The 26,297-nt window shown below is 49.2% G+C and overlaps 8 protein-coding genes across 8 annotated transcripts; 4 read left to right on the top strand and 4 right to left on the bottom strand.

Moving 5' to 3' along the window:
• Nucleotides 1-1,307: 1,307 nt before the first annotated feature.
• On the top strand, nucleotides 1,308-3,767 carry FIESC28_04377 (uncharacterized protein; the record flags this gene model as incomplete). Its single annotated transcript, XM_031158524.1, has 1 exon — nucleotides 1,308-3,767. One exon carries the CDS (start codon nucleotides 1,308-1,310, stop codon nucleotides 3,765-3,767), a length of 2,460 nt encoding a protein of 819 aa, XP_031017469.1.
• Nucleotides 3,768-4,083: 316 nt separating this feature from the next.
• Nucleotides 4,084-5,229, bottom strand: FIESC28_04378 (uncharacterized protein; the record flags this gene model as incomplete). Its single annotated transcript, XM_031158525.1, has 1 exon — nucleotides 4,084-5,229. One exon carries the CDS (start codon nucleotides 5,227-5,229, stop codon nucleotides 4,084-4,086), a length of 1,146 nt encoding a protein of 381 aa, XP_031017470.1.
• Nucleotides 5,230-5,551: 322 nt separating this feature from the next.
• On the top strand, nucleotides 5,552-5,999 carry FIESC28_04379 (uncharacterized protein; the record flags this gene model as incomplete). Its single annotated transcript, XM_031158526.1, has 4 exons — nucleotides 5,552-5,554; nucleotides 5,605-5,624; nucleotides 5,695-5,877; nucleotides 5,936-5,999. 4 exons carry the CDS (start codon nucleotides 5,552-5,554, stop codon nucleotides 5,997-5,999), a joined length of 270 nt encoding a protein of 89 aa, XP_031017471.1.
• Nucleotides 6,000-8,364: 2,365 nt separating this feature from the next.
• On the top strand, nucleotides 8,365-10,170 carry FIESC28_04380 (uncharacterized protein; the record flags this gene model as incomplete). The annotated part of the gene is made up of 2 exons (XM_031158527.1): nucleotides 8,365-8,508; nucleotides 8,569-10,170. The coding sequence occupies 2 exons, from the start codon at nucleotides 8,365-8,367 to the stop codon at nucleotides 10,168-10,170; spliced, it is 1,746 nt and encodes a 581-aa protein (XP_031017472.1).
• Nucleotides 10,171-11,561: 1,391 nt separating this feature from the next.
• FIESC28_04381 (uncharacterized protein) lies at nucleotides 11,562-15,008 on the bottom strand (the record flags this gene model as incomplete). The annotated part of the gene is made up of 6 exons (XM_031158528.1): nucleotides 11,562-12,243; nucleotides 12,294-12,490; nucleotides 12,537-14,416; nucleotides 14,467-14,683; nucleotides 14,730-14,848; nucleotides 14,897-15,008. The coding sequence occupies 6 exons, from the start codon at nucleotides 15,006-15,008 to the stop codon at nucleotides 11,562-11,564; spliced, it is 3,207 nt and encodes a 1,068-aa protein (XP_031017473.1).
• Nucleotides 15,009-16,576: 1,568 nt separating this feature from the next.
• On the bottom strand, nucleotides 16,577-19,765 carry FIESC28_04382 (uncharacterized protein; the record flags this gene model as incomplete). Its single annotated transcript, XM_031158529.1, has 6 exons — nucleotides 16,577-16,791; nucleotides 17,046-18,865; nucleotides 18,990-19,328; nucleotides 19,374-19,498; nucleotides 19,594-19,621; nucleotides 19,674-19,765. 6 exons carry the CDS (start codon nucleotides 19,763-19,765, stop codon nucleotides 16,577-16,579), a joined length of 2,619 nt encoding a protein of 872 aa, XP_031017474.1.
• A 2,476-nt stretch (nucleotides 19,766-22,241) lies between these two features.
• On the top strand, nucleotides 22,242-23,065 carry FIESC28_04383 (uncharacterized protein; the record flags this gene model as incomplete). Its single annotated transcript, XM_031158530.1, has 4 exons — nucleotides 22,242-22,389; nucleotides 22,451-22,509; nucleotides 22,602-22,720; nucleotides 22,771-23,065. The coding sequence occupies 4 exons, from the start codon at nucleotides 22,242-22,244 to the stop codon at nucleotides 23,063-23,065; spliced, it is 621 nt and encodes a 206-aa protein (XP_031017475.1).
• A 1,800-nt stretch (nucleotides 23,066-24,865) lies between these two features.
• On the bottom strand, nucleotides 24,866-26,026 carry FIESC28_04384 (uncharacterized protein; the record flags this gene model as incomplete). Its single annotated transcript, XM_031158531.1, has 1 exon — nucleotides 24,866-26,026. The coding sequence occupies one exon, from the start codon at nucleotides 26,024-26,026 to the stop codon at nucleotides 24,866-24,868; it is 1,161 nt and encodes a 386-aa protein (XP_031017476.1).
• Nucleotides 26,027-26,297: the final 271 nt, after the last annotated feature.

Consider the following 26,297-nt stretch of genomic DNA (forward strand, 5'->3'; position numbering starts at 1 on the left):
GAAAGTCTTAGAAGACAACTTTGCGGTTGCCCTTCTGCCTGTCCTTCTGTCTCTAAGGCATCCATGGGAGTTGAAAATCGCAGAGAAACGCCAGAACCTAAAAGGCCAAACAAGTCAGGCATTGCACAGGTACTCCGTATAAACACAGTGTTTGTTCATCTGCTTTCGTCGGCATACAGCTCAAGTAAGAGCTTCTCTGCGTAGCAGAGATAGATAAATTAAACATTGTTCTAAGCAATTGGTATATTGCTGGTTGATGTATTAGGAAGTTTCGAATGAGTGAGTATACGTAGGTATACTACGTCTCAAGCTTTTTGTTTAATGGACCAAGACACTCATCCCCTTTGCTTGGAGTTGAGGGTTATGCCGGTACCGATTGACTACGGTGGGTGAGACGTGCTATGAAAGCTATGAGTTGTGATGCTTGCAATGAGACCAAGGGAAGCTACATCGACAAAAGAGTAAAACTTGAGTCAGATTGCCCTATACTTACAATGCACTCGTCATTAAAGAGGTTTCTTCTCGATAAAATAAGGTTTATCGCACTATCGACAATAGATCGCCGAAAGAGATCTAAGATCTATTTCCTTTGCCAAGATAAACGTCGAGTGTCGAGTTTTCCCACCACCTCAAAACTTGGCAGTAGAGCAGATTGAGTTCTCGCGAAGTTAGAAGCCCAAGTTGACCGTCAGCCGTAACCTGATTGGGTCTTGAGACGGTTGCTTGGCTCGGAACCAAGCTTTTCAACCATCCAAGTCCCAAGCGGACCTGAAGATCCGTGGCACATGTAAAAATTGGCATAGATTACCCAAACAGAGGAAAAAACAGACAGGCATCGGGAATTATCGACTTTCTTGATTGATCTGTGGCACCACTTTATCCATGTGGGAGCGTCCGACGTGCTTGTGATCTCAGACATTGATAGAGAGATACTTGGTATTGTTCGAGATTTTCTATTAACTCTAAAGTACCGCTCTAGTGCCGCCTTATTCCACCCCACCTCCCACTTTTGCAGGGAGGAACTTGGGAATGACATCAGCCATCTTAAGCTATTCTCAACAAGCTGCGCAAACTCGTGCCATATAAACCACCAGTGTCCGACGCAACCCGCACAATCTTATTGTGTGTGATTTGATTCTTCAAGATACCATGTCATTCTAATTCTTTAATTTCTTTTCAACACCGTCGAGTTCCCTACAAGCCCTTTGCGACAATGTACTAAGTTTGGGCAAACAGCCACAGAAAGCATGTGTGCAGCCAATCCATCAGGAAGCCCTCGATAAACACACCAATTGAACACGAAAACCATGAGACACTACCGCGGCTCTCTAAAGAGCCTCAATAGAATCCCCTCTCGATTCAACCATCACACACGACTTCCTCGGAGGCGGTTGGCGCATCGTCAACACCGTCAACTTTGGACCTCAATTTCCAAACGCGATGCCAAGCAAGAAGAACAACAACGATCGACGTTGCCAGTAGCAGTAATCACCGGCGGACTTTTCATCTGGTGGCTTTACCCTTCTGACGACTTTGCACAGCTCTCCGGCAAACATGAAAGATTACGAAACGATCAGGAATCCGAACAAGACAAAAACCGAGAAAGGAGCCAAAATTCCGATGGAGACCAGTCAGCTTGGGTTAACTTTTCCCGCCGTTTTGAGGCGTTTTGTACCCTGAACAACGTTGAATTCTCCTCATTCTCCGATAAGATTGTCACCTCTCTCCTACCGGAATGGTCCAGACTTATACCCGGATATGTTCGCAAGCTTCAGCGCGAGCTGTCCATGTCCCCAGGTTCTCTGGCGGATGAAATTTGGCAAGACGCCCATGATCCATTAATAAATCCCGAGATTCGATATTCGGCCACAGTAAGAGTATCTCCAGACCTCTGCAACGAGGAGAAGGAATTTTTGTCTCGTCGAAAACGAGTTGCTAGGGTTGGGCTGGCCAAATACCTGGGACTCGAAGAGGATGAGGTTCACCCGGACGATGTTCCTACGATTGCCATGTGTGGATCCGGAGGAGGCCTTAGAGCGCTCATTGCAGGAACAGGATCAATACTTGCGACGGAGGAAGATGGGTTGTTCGACTGTGTGACATATACATCAGGTGTCAGCGGCTCCTGCTGGCTTCAGGCCCTGAACTTGACTTCATTCAACCAGGGGAGCCTCAAAAACCTCCTCGAGCACTTGAAAGCTAGGTCTTCAACTCACATTGCATACCCGCCGGTGGCATTTCAAGCACTTGCTTCTATGCCGACCAATAAATACCTTCTCAGTGGTATGGTTGAGAAGCTGAAGGGTGACCCCAAGGCCGATTTTGGTCTGGTTGATGTTTACGGCGTACTGCTAGCAGCACGATACCTGGTCCCCAAGGGAGACCTCGGTGTCAACGATCGTGATTTCAAGCTTTCGAACCAACGGCAGTACATACAATATGGACAACTTCCACTACCCATCTACACCGCTGTCAGGCACGAGATTCCTAATCTGCCCGAGGCTGCTGAACAGGGACCAATTGAAGCGGAAATTGCTAAGGAGGAGGCCAAGAAAGAAGCCTGGTTTCAATGGTATGAAATCACCCCCTACGAATTCTTTTGCGAAGAATTCGGCGCCGGCATTCCAACCTGGGCTCTCGGCCGAAAGTTCAAGGCAGGACTCGATGTTCCTCCGGAGCATGGATTCCATCTTCCCGAGGTTCGATTGCCACTACTCATGGGCATCTTTGGCAGTGCATTCTGTGCTACCCTTAGCCACTATTATCGAGAGATCAAGCCGCTGGTACAAGGATTGACTGGATTTGGCACCATTGACGAACTCATCTCAACCCGAGATGATGATCTGATTAAAGTACATCCAATTGACCCAGCCAAAATCCCCAACTTTGCTTATGGCATGCACGGGAGGCTACCGGAAACAACCCCCAACAGTGTCTATGATGACGAGTACATTCAACTCATGGATGCTGGGATGTCCAACAACTTGCCCATTTACCCCCTTCTTCGACCTGGCCGAGATGTCGATGTTCTGGTTGCATTTGATGCCTCTGCAGACATCAAAACCGATAACTGGCTGTCCGTAGCAGATGGATACGCCAAGCAACGTAACATCAAGGGTTGGCCAGTTGGAATTGGCTGGCCTAAATCGGACGAAGCTACATCTCAAGTCGTTGAAGAGCTCGATGAAGCACAGGCTAGATCCACTCGTGAGGCCGAGTCCAAGCTTCGAGAAGCTAAAGAAGAGCAGAAGGAACTTCGTCAAGAAGCTCACGAGGAGGGTAAAAAGGTCATGGCCGAAGACGACAAAACCAAATTCGAACATGGTGATCAAGAATCCGGCGATTTGGGATACTGCACAGTCTGGGTCGGAACAAATCAAGAGCGTAGTTCCAAGCCGCCACCTCCCTCTAAAGCGCTCTCTGGCGACACCTCCTGGCAGCTAATGGAGCCAGACGCTGGAATTGCCGTCGTCTACCTGCCCTTCATCTCGAATGATAAGGTACCCGGCATCTCTCCCGGTACTACAGATTACCTCAGCACATGGAACTTTATCTATACACCTGAGCAAATCGATAATGTTGTTGAGCTGGCGCGGGCCAACTACAACGAAGGAAAGCAGCAGATCCGAGATACCATTCGTGCAGTGTACCAACGCAAAAAGAAGATGCGCGAGGAAGCTGAAAAGGCGCAGCGACAAGATCGCTACCGATCCCTCGTGAGAAGAGGAGAGGGTATCCGCCTGGGTGAGGGAGATCATTTTAGTTAAACCTACAGTTTCAAAACCCATTGATAGAAGAGCTGTTTTCACTTATAAAATCATGTATCTAGTATACCCATTTGGGCGTCAGGGACGCAAGCGTAATGCAAAATTGAATCCGACTCGCCATCGTCGAGGAGTTTTGTCATTGTTCTACATTGTATCGTACATTGACATTTCCCAACCCGATCCTCTAGGGTCCTATGCTCCCATGTAATTTTTATACACTGCCCAACCTGGGCGAATTTGATCATTATCAACATACAGGGTCGACGCCTTTACACCGCCCCCGAGTACATATATATCCAACACAACGACGCCTCTTTTAGATAATCTCACCAATATCAATGTGAGGGGCCTTCCAGGGCTTAGCGCCTGACTCGTGCATATCACTCGGCACCCGGACCTTGTTGCCAGGGCTGTAGAGGTACCACGCCTTCAGAGCGTTCATAGAAGCCTTCCACCTTGCCATGTCCAAGCTAGCGCCGGCTCCCTCGCCGAGCTTCTCGGAGTTGCTGTAAATACCAACGATGAAGACGGGGGTTCGTGAATGACGACCTGTCTCACTCTCTAGGCGGGCAATAGGAGCCTCGAAGCCTTCACGAGCACACAGCAAAGCGAGTTCTCGTGTGGGCATCTTGAACTCAAACATTCTGGAAAGATCAACCTGTCGTGAAAGAACATGGGACTTAACGAAGTCTCGGGCGGCATCCTGGCCGGTGTGGGTGTAGATGGAGCCGACAACGGCCTGAACGAATGAAGAGTAAGCCTCATGCTGGTAGTACATGTATCCCTCCTCGCCAGCCTTGGGCTGTTCGACAAGATCGCCAAAAACGTCATCGAAAACCACCCGGCTACTAATTCCACGGCGGGGCTTAAATCGGTCGGTAAATTCTGCCTCATGACGAACGTATCCCCAGCGAGTTTGCATACCCGAATCTTTGGGTGCCCACTGTAGCAGGCCTGGATCGACCTCCTCTCCAGGGGCAGCTGCGGCCTCAACACCCCATCGACGAGCTATTTGGTGCAGTGATTCCTTTCCGGCATAGGCGCGGAGGGCCTCGTAGAGGATGGCCATTGGCAAGCGAGGAAATTTGCAGACGAGATATTCGAGGACATGGTAGTTGATCAACGTGCTTCCGAGGAAAGCGAGGTTTGCATTGTTGTAGCTGGTGTTCTTGTCGGCTGATGGAACGATGAGGGAGCGGGCGAGAGTCTGCAGAGGGATCTTGTTGGAGAGGGATAATCGGGCGTGGAGAGCCGCAAGCTTAGCCGATTCAGCAGCGCGGTGGTGAGGAGGAGAGGGAAGAGGTTGAGGTTTAGGTGTGTCTTCGTCAATTTGGGGAGCGGTAGCCGAAGTAGTCTGTCGTCGAGTCGTTTGCAGAAAGGCCTGCCTCGTGATATTCATGCCACTGCGGGCTTGGGCCTGCAGCAATTGGCCGCCCCATCGATCGAGCCGTACCCGCTTCATCGAGCCAGCTTATTTCCCTCTATCCCAAATATCTCCAAATTCCCTACTGTTCGTAATGGGGGCGGCGGGGGAGGAATTGTCGCCTGTTCTTTTGGTCGTCGACTGGGAAAAAGTTCTGCGCTACAAGCCTAAAGGCTAGAGTCGTGTGAGCTGGGGTGTGGTTGGTCGGAACAACCACGGCCCGCTGAACGTTTCTCCCGGGCCAGCCTTGGAAGCTTGGGATGGGACCTCACCTGTTGGTAACCGGCTATTCGACATCAATTCAACGTCGCCATTGCGCACCCTGATCCTCTCCTTTACGTCCATTGATAAATCATACAAAATGGTAAGTGGTCGTCATTACTCTCTGTGAACCTCTGCTAACAATTGACCCAGGGCGGCGGCGGAAAAGTCCCGTAAGTTTTACCTCTCACGAATCGAGCACCGAAAACAAAGCGACCGTACCTAACACGCTTTTCACGACAGTTACCCCAAGCACGTCTGGTCCCCAGCCGGTGGTTGGTACGCGCAGCCTGCCAACTGGCGCGCCAACACTCTGATTGCCGGTGTCGTCATGGCCGGCATCGTGGCCGTTACTTGGAAGTTCAGCGCTGAGCGAGAACAATGGGCGCACCGACCTGAGCCTGGGCAATGGTACGCCAGCCGACAGTACGTTATATGATACCGATATGTGAATGAGAGTAGAAGTGCTGACGTGGAGATACAGCTGGTCAAAGCAGTTGAAGCAGTGGGATGCCGAGGATCGTAACAACTCAACAAAGAGCGAATAGGGTCTGGACAAAACGATACAGTGTATATTTATGCGGCAGATGAAGACAATTCGAGTTAAAGATGAACATTTTGGGGCTTCGCAATGCCTTTTTGTGATATCAAAGGGTCGACGCCCTTGCTGAACGCATTCTTTCTCCACGACCCCAATTCGAAAGACACGGTGATATCATGAAGAGTAGAAATGGCCAAACCTTTTCATATGCTATTTGACTTCTTTAAGGCACAGTCCTACGCTGGAAGATCAGTCTGTTCGTAGTTTACCTTTCTTGGTGAGCAAATCAGAGCAATTGTAAAGATGCTTATGGGAATTATATCCGCTCTAAATCCGATACATGCCCACTTGAACGGTGACAAGATATGTTTCTCTGCGAGACGACAATTCAGTTTTATGAATAGCATATTTGCTATTTTTGTTTGTAGGCTTGAAAAAGGCTTACGATGGCAGTTGGTCCGTTTCCTCATATTTGATGTTTCGTCTAGGCACTCTACTCGTTCGAGTACTCTTCTACAGCGGCCTAACTTGACTCGTAGAAAGATTGCCCCGTCTCGCCCAATGGCTCTATGGAAATGCGTACAGTCTCTCACGAGGCATAATATGAGTACCATGGCCTCATACCTTAAGAATGCTGTGTGTCGTTCATGCGATCTGTGCTGTAGCTAGGTGGAAGGCAGATTGATAGCTCGGGGTAAGGCTCTGCAGAGTTATTCTTCGTGTTGGATTGCAGAATAAACGTACCCGAAGAAGACAAAACGCTTAGAAAATTGCAAATTGTGCTGTTGTAAGCATATCTCATTCAGGTCATATTGGTGATCCATTTAAATTCTGTCTTAGCTATTGCCTAAGAAGTTTTAGCGAGTCCTTAGCTAGCAATTCACTCATTGTACACATCTGAACAGAGGGCGACGGAATACAAGCATTAGAACCTAAATACGAAAGATGACTGACATCCGAGGAAAGCATTTTGGTCTTCTCCCTTGGATGTCAATAGCAGAGAAACACATCACCCTGTTGAGCATTAATGGTGAGCTTTTGAGGACAATACTGGAGTAGCTCATAAGTACGCCTCGTATCTTCACTGCCTGATGCCAATGCATCACAGCGGATAACGATTACATTTCACAATGACTCGGCTGTGAATCATTGGCCATCGGCTGTCCAAGACGAACTGTCGCACATGTAAAGACAACCCGCCTGCAGCTTGCCAGCCATGAATGGAACACTCTGAACGCACACCTCATGTCAGCCCAGGCTTGATGATACAGTATCAGAAAGAAGCCAGACTTTAAGGTTTAGGTAGAAGAAGAAAGATATCTAAAGACACCGAGCTCCTGAGTTGAGTTGTTCACTGGTTCTTTGCCAGGTTAGGTTCTAATGTCCCGGGGTTCAGGTCCAAGTCTCAGATCCAGGGGTGCTTCGTGGACGCAAGGATTAAACTGTTCGAGTCCACTTTAAGCCGCTGCCATTGAGGTCACTACCGACCCTAGATTCATGTATGACCTGGAGCACCCCAGTATTAAGGCAATGCACTTTTGGCACTGTACTGTTCTCGAGGTTTGAAGGTGTGCTACAGTACTTTGCTTCGCTGCATTTTCCTCTCTTTACGGATATATCGATTTGTTGTCGATTTTTCATCATCGAGCAAATTGTTTGTCTTTTCAGCGATCAATTCATTTAAATTTTGCTTGCACGTGAAAGCTCAGTCTTTGTCGTCATTCAGGTACGACTCTGGCCTGGGTTGCTCTCGTGTCTCCGATCATATTCCGCCAGTATCGATTAGCTTCTAACAGCTCAAGCCACGACCGTCAGCTCCTTCACCTCAACTACCTACAGTACCTAGAATCACTTTATCTACTCTCCTCCTACAAGACATTGCTCTGCCTTTACATTATTCATCTCTGGTTTCTTACCTTTTTCGTTCAAATCCCACTCTGCTCTGCTCTGGCCTGTCCCACACTCGCCTTGGCACTGCATCACCGTTGTTCTTTACCTTTTGGGGCATCTCGTTCGCCACCGCCCTAAAGCTAGAGAGGTCAACCGACTACCACCTTGCAGCACCTAACTTCCTTGATAACCTCATTTGGTTCCTGGACGGGGTAGACCTTTTACACATTATTTGCTTTCCCTCCGATATCTGACTAACACATCGCTGCTCCACCTGTGCTGCTAAGCTTAACATCTCGACCTCTCGTAAGAGCTTCCTGCACTTCGGCGGTTGGTCTATTACGACATAACATCGACCATCACTTCAAACATCCTCTTGACCAACCTTCAGTCTGGCGTCGCGCGCTTTTCGTCTCGCAGGCCTCGCTGTTGGCCTTGGTTTAAGCGCCTTGACTGCTTACCAGCGCAATCAAGCGCAGCAGATGTCTTCCGAGGTCGAAAGGCATGGCCACCTCGACGCGACCGCGGGGCGTGAGGTAGTGTATTGCCATGCCTGCGCCAACGAGTGGTATCGAGATGAGAATGGCCTGACCTGTCCCGAATGCCAAGGGGAGATTACGGAGATTGTAAGCCTTGCCTTGCAGCCGCTGTACTTTCGTTTCCAGCTTGCTGACCATGATATCTAGATTGATCCCGAAAATGACCCTCGCGACTTTGATCACCGTTCCTCAGCCTCCACTTCACCGGAACTTCGCCCTTACGATTCGGACCCCGAAGAAGCCGACATAGACGAACACACTAACCAGGGCTTTGTATTTCGAAGAACCGTTCTAGATGGTCCCGGTCACCAGCACCACCATCATGAACCTGCGTATGGTCCCGTCCTTCAAAGCTTTGTGCACATGCTCAATGGGCTTGGTGCCCAGGTCCCCGGTAATAACAGATCCTTCCCTCGTGGACCCGGAGAACATGGTGAACATGAAGAACAAGGAGAGCAAAGACATGGAGATCACGGAGATCACGGAGCTGCTGAGCAGAACTTTCCCCGCCCATATCGGACGACCTTTGCCGCACCTTTTGGTCAAGGAAGAGCCACCGTAACGGTGATATCTGGCCCCATGCACGCAACACAGAATGGGTCGCCAGGCCCCCCGTCAATAGAAGCATTCCAAGAGTACGCACAACCCCCTCCACAGCGCCCAGAGGGACCGAGGGGTCTACGGGTTACAGCCATTTCCATGACAGTGGGAGCTAACCAGCGCACCAGTATATTTACAAATGCATTGCGAGATATTGGACCACCACCCGGTCATGAACACGCCGGAGGGGACGGTCTTAGTGGTCATCCACCAGGCCTCCACCAAGGACTGCATGAACTGCTGAACCTTTTCATTCCTGGAAGCGCTGTGCATGGTGACGCAGTGTACTCTCAAGAAGCTTTGGACCGGATCATAACTAGCCTGATGGAGGCTAACCCCCAATCTAACGCGGCGCCTCCAGCCACAGAAGAAGCTCTTCGGAATTTGGAGCGCAAACCTGTTGACAAGCAGATGTTGGGCTCGGAGGGCAAGGCGGAATGTACCATCTGTATCGATGAGATGAAAGAGGGCGATATGGCTGCATTCTTGCCTTGCAGCCATTGGTTCCATGAAGAATGTGTTACGCTTTGGTTAAAGGAGCACAACACATGCCCCATCTGCCGGACGCCGATCGAAAAGAACGACCGAAGCGCCAGTAACAGTGGTAACAACAACAGTGATGGCGGCAGCCAATCTCAAGGGCCAGCTCAAGGGCCAGCTCCAGGGCCCAGCTCTGACCGACCCAGCATATTCACAGCACGCACATATTCCACATCAAACCCAGCTTGGGAGTCCTTTAACTGGACTTCCCATGATCATGGCCACTCGCGCCCGGTGCGTTACTCACGGCCCCCCAGCCACGGTCAGAGCCGTCTTAACGAGGTATTTCGAAATATCTCAACGCAGCGAGAAGAGAGAGATCGAGAAAACGAGCGTGAGCGAGATCGCGCCACAACATCTGGGTTCAGTTACGACACTTCTCGACTTCAGCGCCGCAGCTCGCACTCACCCACAAGCCCCCGTGCGCGAGCTCCCAGTGAGCACGGGGCTAGTATGAGACAAAGAAGTCCCTCCCAGAGCAGTCGACGATCAACAGCTGAATCGGATCAACAAGCTCGAACTGGCGGCCACGGTCCCATAAGCTGGCTCCGTGGCCAGTTCAGCAGAGGGCCAGGTACCGGATCACCACGAGATGGAAGACGGCAGTAGGATCACCACTCCCCACACTTCAGAGGAAACGCACTGGATACGATACCAGACGACCCAATTTCCCATCGTTTGCTAGCTAGCTGGATTGGAGAGGAGAGAAGACTCGAGAGACATGTCTCGGTAAGGAGAAGACATGCGGGTATCATGGCGCTTTGATACGATGAAGCAGGACTATGATCTTGGGAACAAAGTCCTAAACTCATGAACTTGACGTTTTATGTATGGAATAGAATAGAGAACTCATCGAAGGGGTACAGGGGATTGATTGGAATTGAGCTGCGAGCGGCATTGCTAATTGAATAAATGGAAATCACCGATACCCATACCAAAATGAAGATTGAGATCGCTTATTCTGTCTGTGCTACATATGTTAACCCTGAGTCTGCCGCTTGACCGAATGATCATTGTGGTCTCTCTGTCTGGTGACAAGGAAATGGGGCTCTTATAGAAGCTAGGTAACAACTCGCTCGTTATTGTAGCCCAGGGAACATACATAATCTACCCATTGTGCTGCCATAAGTTGGGGGTTTTGCAATTGAAGCTCGGGATCGCCAGAAACATTGCCCTCTGCGCTTGGGGTGCTGAACATGAATAAACAGGCACTGATCTCTCTCAAATCGATTTAGCAAAGTTTCTAATGCCCGTTGCAAGTACTCTGCACAGATGGTGTGAAACATAAAAGGTGGTCAGTCGGCTCCCAGAATGTCCGGTGGAGGATAACTTACCAGTTCGTCAAGGGTCATCATATCAAGTACTCGAGGGTTCTGTTCTCAGTCGCGATCGACGCCAGGCATGAGATCCGGAAATCAACATCCCCGGGACCCATTCGTTTGATGACGGAGACAAGAATCGACTCCAGAAAAGAAAGCGGAGGGTTCATGGGGAAAAGGTAATTGAGACTAACAGAAAGCGATTCGTTTGTTGGTAGTGATAATGACATTTTGATCGATGCCGTGATGATGCTTCCTGGGGTTGTTTGTTGCTGTGGTAAAGGTGAATAACACAAAGAAGAAATGCGCCTTAGATACACGAGAGATGTTCAGGAGAGTACCTGCTCCTGATAAGAAGGAGTTCACTCAGAGGGTCGGGACTCAAGTAGGTATCTAGCCATACCTTCTTTCCCTAATATGAGATTGGAAGGTGAGTCTGATATCACGAGACATGGAACAAGGAGGTATCCAGTCGTCGTGTCCTTGTGGGCGAAGAAGAAGAAACTGCGTACAGTGTGCAACTTCTACATATTAACTCTGACCTGGAGAAACCACTTTACGGGGAGATTTTGAGGATGTTGAACACGTCTTAGAATTAGATAGTTGAAGATAACACCGAAAGAGAAAGAGTGCAAATTAAACAGCTATCCTGCCGTCAAGAACTATCGAATAAGAAAACACTTAATCAAACACATCTGTAGCGAAACGCTCGTTTCTGCTCCTCTCAAACCAAGCCCTTGCCTTTTCTTCTGTCGCGCCCTTTCCTTCCGGTGTTTCTGCCGCCCTCTCCATGGCAAGACGAACACAAACATCCTCAACAGCCTTGCCAATCTCGCGGCTTCCACAGATGAAAACCTTGGCACCCTCATCCCAGACCTTGAAAACATCTGCACGATCATGGTAAATGCGGTCCTGGACGTACTTGCAACCTTCAGACTTCTCGGTGGCACGAGAGTAGGCGCGACGGATATCGACCGCACCCATCTCCTGCCAGCGTGCTAGCTCTTCGGCGTAGAGGTCATCGATTTCAGGGTCGCGACAGCCGAAGAAGAGAAGAGCGGGAGCCAGCTTACGGCCGGCGGCAAGCATGGCAGCGCGTTCTTGGATGAAGCCGCGGAAGGGAGCGAGACCTGTTCCTGCGGCGACACAGATGATGGGAGTGGTCTCGGGGTCAGCAGGAAGGTGGAAGGCGGCACTGGAAGCGCGAACTGAGACGTGGAGTTTATCGCCAGCAACAAGCTGTGAGAGGAAATTTGTGGCAACGCCAACGTGACGGCCTTGGCCGGAAAGTGAGGGGACGTCGAGGAGAGAGTATGTGAGGGTGAGTCTGCTGGGGTCGGCGAAGGGTGATGAAGAGATAGAGCTGGCGCTGTTAGCATGATTTCTTGCAAGCGTTGGTTAGGGGGGACATACTATTGTCGTACTCTCATAGGAGGAAGCATGGCGAGATATGAGCTGATGGGAAGAGCAACAGCTGGGTACTTCTCAAGCAAGTCCAGAACCGATACCTTCTTAGCGGATACTTCGTCTTGGTAAGCATCACCAGCAAGTCTCTCGAGTTCCTGGATAGTCTTCTTGTCTTCGGTGGCTTCAGCAAGGGCAAGGATGTTCTAGAAATGTTAGCAGGGCTCGCAAGTCGGTGACAGATAAACATACCCTCTTAGTTGCTGGCTGCGACAGTTCCACGTAAGCACTGAGCACGTCGAATGCGGAAATAGCCACGTTGGTAGGCAGAGTGGTAGGTCCATCGGATTGAATCTTCAAGAAAGAATCCCAAGCCAGAGAGAATCGTCGGAAGACCCTTGATACTGTCGTCTTGGGGTTCAGGGGAAGAATGGCGAGGTAATCACCAGCCTTGTAGGTCATTCCTGAAGGAAGCTGGATCTCAATGTGCTTCTTGGCAGGACCGGACGTTGTCAGGGTCCTCTCAGAAACAACCAGGGCTTCCTCAACATCTTGTCGGAGAGTGGTCTTTCGTGGTGTTGTCACCTCGACCAAGAGACCCCTTTGTCCACTTGCCTCATCATCTGTGACATTGTACTTCTCCTTCAGGCCAGGCCAGAGAACGGAATCCTCCCAGGCTTCAAAGTCACTGAACATGTCACTGGTAGCAGCGTCGGCACTACCCATGGGAACAAGGCGAGTACCACCTCGCTTCTCAAGCGTAGCATCGACAAGCTTAGGGATTCGGTGGAAGGTGTCAACCCAGTCGTGGTGACCACAGGCAAAGACTGCGTAATTGACCTTCTCCATCTCATTTCCGCTGAGATCCTCCATCCACTTAATGAAGTGGGCGGCGTTGGAAGGCGGTTGTCCTTCGTAGGAAGCTGTGACAATGACGACAGGTCGATCCTCGGGGAGGTTCTGCTTGGCCTGGTCCAAGGGACCGACGATTGATGCGTTGAAGCCATGGCCAGCGGCGTCTGAAGCAAGTCTGTTGGCCAGAGCCTCACAGGTACCGCTGTTGGAGCCGTAGTAAATGGCCATGGGCTTTCCGTTGTTGGCCTTAGCTCCAGCAGTTGCAGAGGCCTTGTGGTGAGAGGCGATGCTAGTAGCGGCTCCCTTTCCAGCCAATTGGCCCTCAAGCTCTGTTGGTGTCATACCGTGTCGCAGAGTAGCGTTGAAGAAGAACCCGTCAGGCTTGATAGTGAGGTTCTGCTTAATCTTCAATTCGTAGTTGGGGTCGGTTTGTGTGAAGTTGAAGTTCTGGAACAGAAGAGCCATTGCGAGGAGCGATTCTTGCCAGGCGAAAGGTCTTCCGATGCAAGCTCTCTTACCATTGCCAAAAGGCTTCCAGCAGTTGGGGAACTCCTTGTTCAGTCTGGCGAATTCCTCGTCAAGCATACGTTCGGGCTTGAAGTCGTTGGCATCAGGACCGTAAACAACGGGGTCGACATGGCCTCTGGAGAGCATAGAAAGAACGGTTTCGCCCTTCTTAATGTGGTACTTTCCTCCAAGGAAGGTATCCTCGATGGCCTCGAGGCCGAAGCCGGTAATGGGAGAGCTGATTCGGAGTGTTTCTCTCAAGACGGCGCTGAGATAGGGGAGCTTGGTGAGATGTTCCACGGTGACGGCGTTGCGACCAATGACCTCGTCGATTTCCTTCTGGAGCTTGCTGTAGCAGTCTGGGTTCTTGAGAAGGTGGTACATGGCAAAAGAGAGAGTGCCGGAGGTTGTCTCATGACCAGCAATAAGGAATGTGATGAGTTGGTTGGTGATGTTCTCGTCGGACAGCTTCTCGCCTGTTTGGGGATCAGTTCCCTCGAGCATAGCAGCGAGCAAGTCCTTTCTGTCGCTGGGGTTCTGCTTTCGTGTTGCGACAACTTCGTCTGCTACTGATTTCATGAGGTCAATGTCGGCGTAGAACTTTTCGTTGGCTGCACGGTAGAGAAAGTTGGGAGCGAAAGCAGGTCGCCTATTTCTATTTCCTGACTCGAGGAGGAAATCACCCATTGCCTCGATAAAAGGGTGCAGTTCTTCCTTGTAGTATGAGTTGAAACGGAAGTCCATGGCACATAGAGCCAGGGTATCGAGTGCTGAGGATGTCAGTTGAGAACATTGAGAATGTTAATCTGCAATTACTTACCTAGACGAGTGAAGTTGTCACTAGCATCAATTGGTGTATGAGCGCCAACACGGGCGATCTTCATGCACAATTGATTGGCAATCTCGTGCATTTCTGGGAACATGTTTCTGATGCTCAGAGGTCCAAAGGCAGGAATCAAGATTCTGTGTGCCTTGCCCCAATTGGGCTCCTCCTCGAATGCTGTGAAAAGACCATCATGAACACCTTCTCGAACGACCTACTGAGGTTAGTGAAGCCCAATAGCCACAAGAAGAATCACATACACTCAGAACCGACTTGAGTGTCTTTTTGAAGCGTTTCTCATCGCAAACTTCGTTGATAAAAGCGTTGCTTCCGACAAAAATGGGTGACTTTGATCCAAGATGCAGTCTGAAAATGGGACCTTTCCAAGAGTTAGTGGCGGTCAAAAGTAAAGTGGGAGATCAATTACCGTATGTGTCGGCCAGACGGTTCAAGTCATTGAGTGGATTCGTCTTAAATTCTCCCAAGTTTCCAATGAGAGGGTAGCCAGGAGGCTCGGGGATAGGTTCTGATTCAGCCATTGTGTGTGTGTTGATGAAAGCTGAAGATGTGGAAAGGTCGTTTCCTATGAATGAAGATCAAAGCTGAAGCCCGAGTGAGCCTTGGCGTCTGATGAAAAGTTTCTTAATCCTCTTCGGTTAGTGTATGATGCGTTGGCATGAACTGATGAGGGGAAAGGGCGATCAAGAGGCAGAGTTTCGTATTGCAGATTATCAGTAATCAGACATTCTTATGGAACAAGATATGGATCTCCTTTATATTCTGTTAATAATGAGTAGCTACTACTAAACGTCATACTAACGCGGCCTATACCGATACCGACGGAGTAACAAGCCTAGCAAGCTACATGGACCAAAACTTTTAAAAATGCTGGGTCAAAGTCCGGCCCCGTCCGTATCAAGTGCCGTGTGGATTGACCAATGGCAGGAGATGCATTGCATCAAGTCGCTGAACTTGGTAGTAATGCCGTTTCTGTGATAAACTCGAGTCTTTTGCTGTGCCTCGGCCGAAACCGCCAAGATCCACCTTTTGATCCGGTACCGAATCCCGTCTAGCGGCGAAAACGCTATGATTCAATCCCGTCCCCAACGGAGGTGGGAATAAAGGGACAATTCATTGTTGAAGCGGATCAAATACGTATCCATCTCGGAGACTATTCGTATGCGTTGGTTTGATCTTGATAACAAAATCATTTAATTTACTTTGGTCGACGTAGACCAGCCTGTTAGTTCATGGAGCCTGACCTTCATAGTTGGAGAGACTACTCCAACTTCAACTCCTTGACTCCTCCACTACGGATACCTACCCCCTGAGACCGTTGAGAAATATCAATGCGTAAAGAAGTCCAAGCAAGCTGATTCAAATACGATTATTAGGCATCTCGTCCGTGATTGTCGTCGCTAAGATAACGTCTGAGGCTCTAAGGCCCGTCGGCGTTGTAGATCACATCACCCCACCTCGACCGGAGTTTATAGACCGCCGTGAACTCCGATCTCTGACATGTGCTTCAATCAATCACTCACATTAGCTACAATTGCTAAGATAAAACGCTTGGCTTATCTTCTCAGCCATCGAGACTAATTATGCACTTCTTCTTATATCAGCCGCAATTACTTTGAATGCCGTTACCACGTTTCACTATTATTGGGTCGTCTCGGTTCGATCTATAGTGGCTTTGGTTGAGGCTATGCCCCGGTATTAACCCTATTCCTACCTTTACATTCGTATAAAATATATGAGCTCGGACTCACCCTCGGAACCACCCTTGCAATGTAGTCAATGCTTAAACAAAGTCGGATTGCAAGATCTTAATTCTCGGACTCCTTTACATGATCCAATACCCCCTTAAATGCCAACCTCGGAGAACAGCTTTGCGACCTATCTTCGTGTGATCGTCACAAAGACTGCACTCTTCTCACGTCCAGGATGTTCACACCTTTACATATCGATCCAAGTACTTCAAACCGCATAACAAGAAAGCATAGAGATATTTCATTATTACTAAATTAAACGCCAATAACAAGGTGTCCATTATTCGTGATATGTTCCGACTCAATCCATTCCTTTTGTCCGTATCCAAAGACTCAAACTACGTGTAAATAGACTCGGTGACAGCGTTGACTTGAAGTCCCCACTCGGCCATCTCGGCATCCTCGAGGAACTTCAGAGGGAACCAGACCAGGTGTCCTTGAATCTGTGCTAGCTTATCCTTCACGTCGTTGGGGAATTGGAAGAGGTCAAAGATGTGGCCGGCTTTAACGCCCTTGGGTGGCAAGTACTGGTCATAATCTTCGAAGGTTTTGACTTGAGGAGTGTTAGTCATGTATCAGAATATTTGGGAAGGCACGATTTAACGTGGATGGGTTGCCAGAAGTGGAAGTCTTGGTTAGAATTGGGTTGAAGAAGGTTAAAGGGTAACTGTGGGTCCCGCAGCGGGAAGACACGCGGGTAATCATATGTCGTTCACGAAAGAGGAAGGAACGGATTCAAAGGGGAAAGGGGGCATTGTATCTTCCTGGTGCGTGGAAGAATAAAGGATAATAAATGGAGTAACTTACTGTGATCGTCGGGATCGGCGTGGAAGAGATGTCGGTAGAGAAGAGTGTTCTTGTCTGCTCGACCAGTCCACATCTCCCAAAGTTCGTCGCTGAGCGGATCCTCAACAAACTTGTAAGATTCATCCTGATCATGAATGTTATTCTCAGGGTTAACATTGACGGGCATGGCGTTAATGTCGTTGGATGCGTCGTGCTCTTGTGGGGGAAGGAGTCCCAAGTGTTCGCGCCAGAGATAGCGGCGCAGTGTGGCCGCATGGTAGCCGGCCTCGTAAGGCTGGCCATTCATAACACTGGGAATCATGCGAGTATCCTCCATGACGACACTCAGTTCACTGTCGTGATCACCAAGTTGACTTCGGTCGTTGAGGTTACTGCTTCCGCAAACGGCGATTCTATCGTCAACGAGCAAGAGCTTTCCATGAATGTAGAGTTCCTCTTGGATCCAGTTCTTGACCTCAGATTCAGGGTCTTCCTCGAACCAGGGCTCCTCCTTGAGTCCTACGCCATCACCAGTACTAGCCATCGCGTGATGGGCGACTGAGGATGTTGTGTGGACAGACTCCTGGGGCAGGGCAGCCTCGAACTTCTTTCGCGCCTCGAATATCTTCTTGATATCTTCATCAAGTTCTTTCTTATCTTTGTCGCGGTGCATGTGTTCATCTCCCTCAGACTCCGAGCCCGAGCCGCCCACATTGTAAGAACCGTGGATTCCTTCACCCATGATCTCTTCGGCTTCAGCACGTTGGACTTGCTGGTAGCTTACACCTGTATCCTTCTCCGCCTTGATGATACCAGGCGTCTTGTTAAGACGATCGTATGATCGGAGGTTGAAGAAGAAGATGTACTTTGTGGGGTCTACGCCCTGAGCGCGACACTGTCCATAAATGGAGTCCTCACCCCGACAAATAGACTTGTACTGGTAATCCATGATAGCACGCGTGCCCGTAGCAGCTTCCTCTCGTAAATCACCAGCAAATCCAGGAATTGCGGGGATGAGAACCATAACGCGGAACTTGCGCTCCTCCTTGGCGGCGCGGACAATGGCGTCGACAATGGCACGACCAATCTGATTTTTGATCGGAGCCTGTTGATCACCAGTTGCAGTGATGAAGAACTGGTTCTCGATGTAAACGTAGTGCTGGGCCTTTGAAATAATCTCGATGTAGGCGTTCTGGATACTGTGGTCCGTCAAGATGCCGAGACTCCAGTCAGCGCTCGACCGCACAATTTGACAATTAACAGTGCCTCCCACGTCATTCAGTCCCTTGGTGCTTAAAGGAGTGATTGGGTGCTTGACGTATTCTCCAACTGGGTGTTTAGGGCGCTGGACTCCAATGAGGTCCTCGTCCTCGCCCTCGCGACCCTCCATCGTCAACCAGTCGAATCTTTCATCTCTTTTATATTTATCACGCTTTACGAAATTCCAGCGAAGGGTGAAGTGTTCCGCTACATCATATACCGTAGGGCCTTCATTTGAGTCAGATCTGGGAGTTCTGGGAGTTCTGGAGAAGTTTTGGTGTTGAATGGTGGACATACCTTGGATACACATCGCCACATCGTGCCAGGGCATGCGCCCGAAGTCAGCCTTGCTCAATTCGTTGTCCTGCCAGCTTTCAACGTTTTGAAAGTCCATAATACGATTGTTGTTAAAGTCCTGGCCTGGCCAGATCTCGTCGCGTACGTCAGTAGGGTGGATGTCGGCAAGAGGGTGTTGGTTGTTATCCCATCGTCCGAAACAGAGATCGAGACCACCAACGAAAGCGATTTCGTAATCAATGACAATGAACTTCTCATGATGAGCCCAGTACCAAGTCATGTCGCTAACAATTGCGTTAGTAAAAGGTAACATGACCAGGGTGGTGAGAGTTGGGGAGATGCCGAGTCGCGCGCAGGCATCACAACCTCAACCAAAGCCACGCAATAAAACAATGTTTCTTAACTCACCCAAAGTTTTCGAAAACATTATGATCAGGATGTCGGCCAACATGGATGTTTCCATATCCGGGGCTGCCTTTAGGACAGAGCTTCCTCAGCGCATGCTTGGTATGAGCTGAATTGCACGTCAAGGCCTGTTCAACCTCCTTGTATACAGAGACATAGATTTGAACTCCCTGTTCGGCCTTTCGCTTTATAATCTTGTCCAATCGAAACTCCTGCTCCTTGTAGGCAGGACGGCGGAGGAAGAGTTCGGGTGACAGCCACCAGTCGGCAATGTATATAGTTTCTTTGGCGTTTTCGAGCGCGATAGAGACAGCCCAGAAGTAGTCTCTACCATCAACATACCTGCAAAGTTAGTTTTTGGCGCAAGGATAAGACCAATTGACATACCACTTCACACGGTTACCAGCACGCATAGGGAAGTAAGATTTGTAGCGATTCTGCTCGCAAATAGCGGTGCGCTTCTCGTCACAACGCTGTTCGTGCTCTTCATCGTGTCTATGGTTTCGATTGAACTAAAATCATTGTGTAAGCTTCATGGTTCGAGGAAGCAATTCGGTCGTGCGATCGCGACAATGCGACATAAGTAATTGGGGAGCGCGCAGCATACCAGGTTTGCCAATTTGCCAATTTTATGTCTACAAATACAGTTAGAGACTGGAAATTCCAATACAGCTTATAATTACTAACTTTTGGTGAACCAAATGAACTTTCGCATCGTGAAGACCGTCGCTGATCTTGAGCTTGTCAAGCAACGACTCGGTGCGCTTGTGTTCCCCCATTTTCGCAGAGGCCCAGCAATTCACTTAGGTCGTCTAATGAGAGAGCAGATTGCCAGCGCTCAGATCGCTCTGCGCAGGGTCTCTCGTGGCAGATCGATCGGAGAGAAAATATGAGGGGCTGGTGAGATTCAATGAGGGGAAATCGATTGGAGGGGTAGTAAGACGAAAGAAGGGAGAGAGGAGGGGAGACAGGAATGCACGAGGATGAGTGACAATGACTTGGTCTTGTACAGAGAGTGGATGGATGAGTGAGTTTTCGAAAGGGCTTGGCTTTACAAGGGACTACTCTCACGCGACAACCCAAAACGAAAAAGCCAAGCTCATGATAGATCAAACTGCAGTATCCCTAGGTACAAACAAGCTTCTTAAGAAAGTAGCGATGTCATCGACAAGCCAAGCCAAGCTCAAAGCAAAGCAAAGACAAGAAACAAGCGCCAAGCCGGCGAGACGGCGCGAAAGAAGTCTTGGATTGGATGTAACAGGACTTCTCCTCTTTCAACAGCCAAAGATCCTCTTAATGCAAGCCTCGGGCCAAGCTAAACAAGATCACGGCATCCGTCATGACCCGCACACATCAAGCGAAACGCGTAATGGGCTACGCACAGGGCTGAATATCAACGAGCCAATTATCTCAAAGGCCCAGAATACGAAGCTTTTTATTCCCTTTAATCTGCAAGGACTAGGAAAGAACAAGCAACGACAAGAAAAAGCTTGCGTTTTAACTCTAAACATGACAAGAACCAGTCAAGCCATTTCAGTCTCTCATCTCCCGTCTTGGTCTTGACCTTTAGTTTATAGTTGATGACGTCAGAAGCTATATCCCGTCTTTTCGCGTATCACAAAAGTTCGTGATCAGCCGTTAGTTCCATGTTTCAAGCTAAAAATTACAAACTTAAACATCAATTGATTGCCCTTGACAATCCTTACCTTATGCTGTTGTTGGGCCGAATATCGCTTGCTTTCCCCTGCTGAGGCTCTGAAGCACTCAGCGCATTGCATGGTGTCAGCCAGTAGAAGCTTAGGATGCGGCTAATGTAACCCAACTTCTTACCAATAGACGGTATAGCTTCCACAACCGTTCAAAGTGAACATGTTCCTGGTTCGATGCAGTTTCCGAATCGGCAAGTTGTGGTCTGTTCGACTCACTTCAACCAAGTTTCACAACCACTAATACCAGGTTCACCATCTTGATTGTGCCATCTTGAGCCTTGATTGGTCCAGCCTCAATTGAACTCAAGCGACATTGGTCAATCTGAGCAACTTGCTTTCTTTAACCGCTACTCTAACCATCTCTTGTTCTTTTCGTAGCTCGGATAAATTACTATCCCAAATTCTTTCAAGCGGGCTTGATCTCGACGGTTTGTTACAGTTCTGGTCTAGAATAGATGGAATGAAGTGCAGGTCATTGTTCTGGAGACTGACGCGAGAGAAACTCCATCAAGTATCATTGCTCATGACAGTGGTTGAAGGAAGAACGAAGAGCAGAGAGGAATAAATGCATATGTCTTGTCTGGTGACACTGACAATCGTTGATTTCTGAGATGAAACCTGAAATACATCTTGCAGGGACTGTGAACATATTCTGTGAGGGTTTGAAGTTAAATTGGTCCTAAACGCCAATTATTCTCCGATGTCAAAAATGTACGAGATTGTCTACTATACTTTCTGAGTGCTGTCTTGCAATTGTGTTGACGCCCAAGGAATTCATGGCGAAGTTGGGTGTGCATCTACCCTACTGGCAGTCTCGAGCTTGAAATGGAGAGCTCATGGCAGAACCAATGGCCCAAGCTCGACCCGCCTGGAAGCGTCGTAAGCTAATACAACACGGCAACATTTCAGCAAGTGGGCATTGTATACGAGTCGCCCCTGAGAATCCAGCAATTCTCTCTCATCTGAAGTTTTGCCCAACTCGTACCATCTGTTGAGGTCTCGACTCTACACTCCGCCATTTGACAAGTTGATCGACATCCAATGGAAGAACGTGGGGTTTCTAGCGGTCGACGGAACAACTAAATCCAGGCCCCGAAACACAGTGTCGAGTGTGAATAACGGTCCCTGCATCTCGAGACGGTAAGCCGAAATGATTCAAAGATGTATCGAGTTGAGTAAAGTTTCGACTAGGTTTGCCAATATCATGCATGCAATTAGCATCATGCATATCTGCACTTGTTTCAAGTGTTCTCTTCTGATACGTATAGCATAGTTGCTTCAACTTCCATCTTTGACCTGCATGCATCCGAGCTCTTATCTTATCTATATGCACTGTACAACTGCCCCTCTTTCGCCGCGTTGCCCCTCCCTAGGTCCCCTGAGCTAGACCCCTCCTGTACTGCTATTGCCTGTACCTACCCGCAAAGGGACAGCTCAGCTTGACCGCTTCAACAACATCTCTCCAGATCTCCTTTATCTACTTCTTCCCATCCAACAAATCTTCAACTTTCTTTTTCCATTCATCTCATCTCCATCATCATTCATCATGTCTACTGCTGCGTACCCCCCCGGTGGCACTATTGTCCAGTCCCTCAAGCGATCTTTCGCCGACGTCCCTGTCGATGAGGCCAACGGCGAGGCTGTCTCTACCACCGAGTTCCTTGAGGCTTCCGAGTCCCTGACCACCATCTTCGGTATGACAATGTCTCAGACATCATGAGAGGGTCCAATGATGCTAACTATGTTTTCTCTTAGACGCCATTGGTGGTGTTGCTTTCGGTCCCGTCAAGAAGGATATCCTTGGCAACGTCGAGGTTCGTCACGATTCCCTCATCTGTTGCACGACAGCAAGCCATGCTATCGACAACATTCGTCTCCGATCATATATCTGACAACTCATCTACAGAAGCTCCGTGCCCGCCAGGCTGCCGCTCCTGCTGAGTCCGGCACTGTCCAGGACCTCGTCCGCAATGAGCTCAAGACCGGCAAGCACACTGCCACCGAGGGTTGCCTCTGGCTCGTCCGGTATGAATTACCCCTCTGAAGATATACAGCAACTGCTAACAATGTTGCAGAGGCCTTGACTTCACCTGCCAGGGTCTTGAGAACAACGTCGCCAAGCAGGAGGAGGAGCTTGCTGACTCTTTCCGCGCTGCCTACGGCAACACCCTGAAGCCCCACCACGGCTTCATGGTCAAGCCCATCTTCAGCGCCGCTATGTCCGCTGTTCCCTACCGAAAGGACTTCTACGCCAAGCTCGGCGAGAACCCTGACCAGGTTCAGGAAGAGCTCAAGGCCTACCTTGCTTCTTTCACGAAGGTCGTCAGCATCCTTCGCAAGTTTATTAATGGCCCTGAGGCTAAGTGGTAAACAACATATCATATAAAAAAGTGTTGGCGTACTTGTTGCCTGCCAATATGGCAAGACTGAAGTGACGACAGTCACAAGTTGGAGAAACACGACTTTGCTCGGATGCATCAGTATTGAGAGGCTATCCTACAGAGAGAGACCTGTGGAAGATGGCTATAATCAACCATCTTCCCATATTACGATAACGAAAACGAATACATATTTACATGACTATCAATTTCATCCACTGTTCCTTGTTCTATATATCAGTGAAGTTTGTCTACCCTGGATATGCAGTTCTCGTGTACGAAGATTGACCAGGTGCCGTTACTGTATGTATCATTAACATGCTCCAGGTTAGGCGATAGACATAGGTCGGTTCGGATTTCTACCGATAATGAACTAATGATCATCATGACTTCTGTCATCATGATAAGAACTGACCACATTGTGCTTTTGGTAGATCGGACACTCAAATCACGATTTGTCAACCAACCACAACCATAATTTCAAGCTTGCTTTACGAGTCAAGCCACGACCGTCGATCAGAAAGCGCCACACAACATTATCATGAAGTGGCTGAGGGTTATGTCATGATCCTCCAAAGATCGCCAGGATTACATACCAGTCTGTTTTAGCAAATTCGACAATTTGGAGCCGAGCACACCCTCACGGCCATGAGAGTAAGGATCACAATCATTACTCCACGGTTGACGGCATGGGAAAGTCATAAAAGCCGATCTCTGGGGTTGATGCGTGACGATCAGCCTTTTCAGAAATAGAGGAATTGAGCTTATTTATAGCGCTGAGTGAGACCAAGTGGTTGAAGACTTAATTAAGTTGACGATCCAACAACAAAAATTGCCATCACTGGTAGTAGAAGACATACAATCCAGTTGAACTTTGCAATATCTCCTGATATATCGTCACTAGTAACGGCACCATTCCGCGGCTTGTCATTCACCGGGAATGTCGGACTGTCCGAACGGTAAAACAGCACGGCATCTTGCAATGTCCAAAACCCCGATGAAAAAAATCCAGTCTCAGTCACACCCTTATGAAACATTCATTAAGCTACTAATGCATAGATGCAAAAGATAAGCAGCTGACCAAGGGTACTCCGTATGTCATCTCCTCTCCGCATGTTGTTTGTAAGGCGAGACTAGTCTAAGCTGAGAGTCCCCTAAAACACTAAATGCTTTCACGATGACGAGAAATGAGAGACAAAAGCATATGCGAAAGACATCATCCCTCCCAGCCAATACGATTCATGCTCCAAAAGCCACATGGACGTCTGTATCTTCATTGTCCAATCTCAGGGTCTAGGACCCTACTGTACTTCCGACGCTTCCGGGAGGACCCCGAGACCTTGGCAAAGTATCTTTCGCAAAATTTCAAGTACCTGGTTCTCTATACTTTCGCTTACACCTTGGGGTGGAACTGATGAACAAACCAAGGAACTAAATGCCGAAGGTTGTTTAGCGAGATACCCGCCGTTGAAGGTTCCAAGAATGCTTCTCTTCAATTGAGTTGACAAGTGGCTGACGATCATGAACTTGGCGATTGCTTCTAAGACCCTTAAAACTTGCACTGCCACGCGTTCCTGAAATCATGCTGTGGGCTGGTTTTATTGATGTCTATATGCATTTAATTCGCTCCGAAAACAGATTATGTACAATCCAAAGCCTGACCGCGCACTCTCTTTATGTCTTGCCAGCTCTTGTCTGATCAATTGGATGAAGCGCCTCGCTTAGTAGAAATGTAAAGAAGGGAAAGAAATATCATCACAGTAACAACGACCGAAAGTCCTGCCAGAAGCCACTACCACCCGGACCAGGTATTGTAAGAAAGATATTTGGGTCGTTTGAAAACTGCGCGCTTGAGTTTCATGGATCGCAGCGAGTTTGTGTCAGTCTCGCACTTCTTTCCAAACCAACTGGCCATATTCTCAACGGCTTCTTGGTATTCTACCATAACACTCTCTTTTGGAGTCATGGGCGGTGGACAATCCCAGGCGTGTCTCTCGCCTTCGACAATGCGCAACGTGAACTTCTTCTCGTGAGCCTTGAGGCGATTGGCGAACTTAAGACCTTCAGCGAGAAGCATGTCATACTCGCACAGGACCAGATGGATTGGCGGAAGCTTCTTCAGCATCTCATCCTCCATCAGACCCGGTGACAGCCGTGGATCAGACCGTTGCTCTCGGGGAATGATTGGGTAGATGAACGAAGCATCAATCAGATCCGTGAGACCCTTGGGTAAGGTGAACTCGGGCTTTGAGCATGTGAGTCGCTTCTCGGGACGGGATATGGTCCAATCTAGAACGGGGTAGTAGAGCGTTATACCGGCAATCTTCGGAGGTTCGATGGGGAATTTGTAGCCCCAACGGTCAGGGTCGTTGAGAATGAGCCAGCTTGCTATGGCATTTGTGGCCCCAGCGGAAAATCCCGAAAGGATAATGCGTTCAGGGTCAATACCAAACTCGGCAGCGCGATGCTTGATTTGGAGAACAGCATCCACACAATCCTCAATGGGAGTTGGAAAGGGACACGAAGGCGCTAGACGGTAGTTGACAGTAAAGACAACTGCATCCAAGTTGGCCATGATAGCTCCGGCCCATCGGGCATCGTCAGTACCCTGGCCGAGGATCCAACCGCCGCCGTGAAAGTTTATAACGGCAGCTCGGGCGCCGAGAGCGGGACGGGGCGGTACCCATACTTCGGCCTTGATCTTAGTCTTGGCGCGGTCGCTGCGGCTGGGGGCTGCCTTTGATAGCGTGGCATCCAGCCAAATGTCTCGCGTAGGCGATGGTGCAGGAGGTTCAGTACGATTGGCGATGCTGAAACCCAAACTTGCAGCGGAACGAATGGCTTGGGCACGAGCGATCAGGTACCATCGAGAGCTGGACTCGAGAGGATTCACATAGCCCGGAGGTTCCGGGGTGGTTGGTCGTGACTCAGAGGGGGTGGCCTCAGTCTCCATATCAGATTTGATTATAGAGAGGAGGGGGAGAGGGAAGGGAGTGGTCCCAGCTTGAGACCTTGGGGTGAGACTGCAGCCAGCGGGCTACTACTGTACTGTAGGGGAGAGGGGGAAGGAGAGAACCTCCAAAGAGAAGACTGTGAGGAGGCACAAGCAACCAGAAGCCAAAGAGCTACAAGCCAAGACGAGACCCGGCTGCGACGGAATAGAGAAGCGGTGGGGAGTTCCTTCGTGTGCGGTACAACACGTTGTTTGGTTTGCTTGTTCTGTA

Source organism: Fusarium coffeatum, assembly GCF_003316985.1.
Source record: "Fusarium coffeatum strain FIESC_28 chromosome Unknown BRIP53273_contig_88, whole genome shotgun sequence".
NCBI lineage: Eukaryota > Fungi > Ascomycota > Sordariomycetes > Hypocreales > Nectriaceae > Fusarium > Fusarium coffeatum.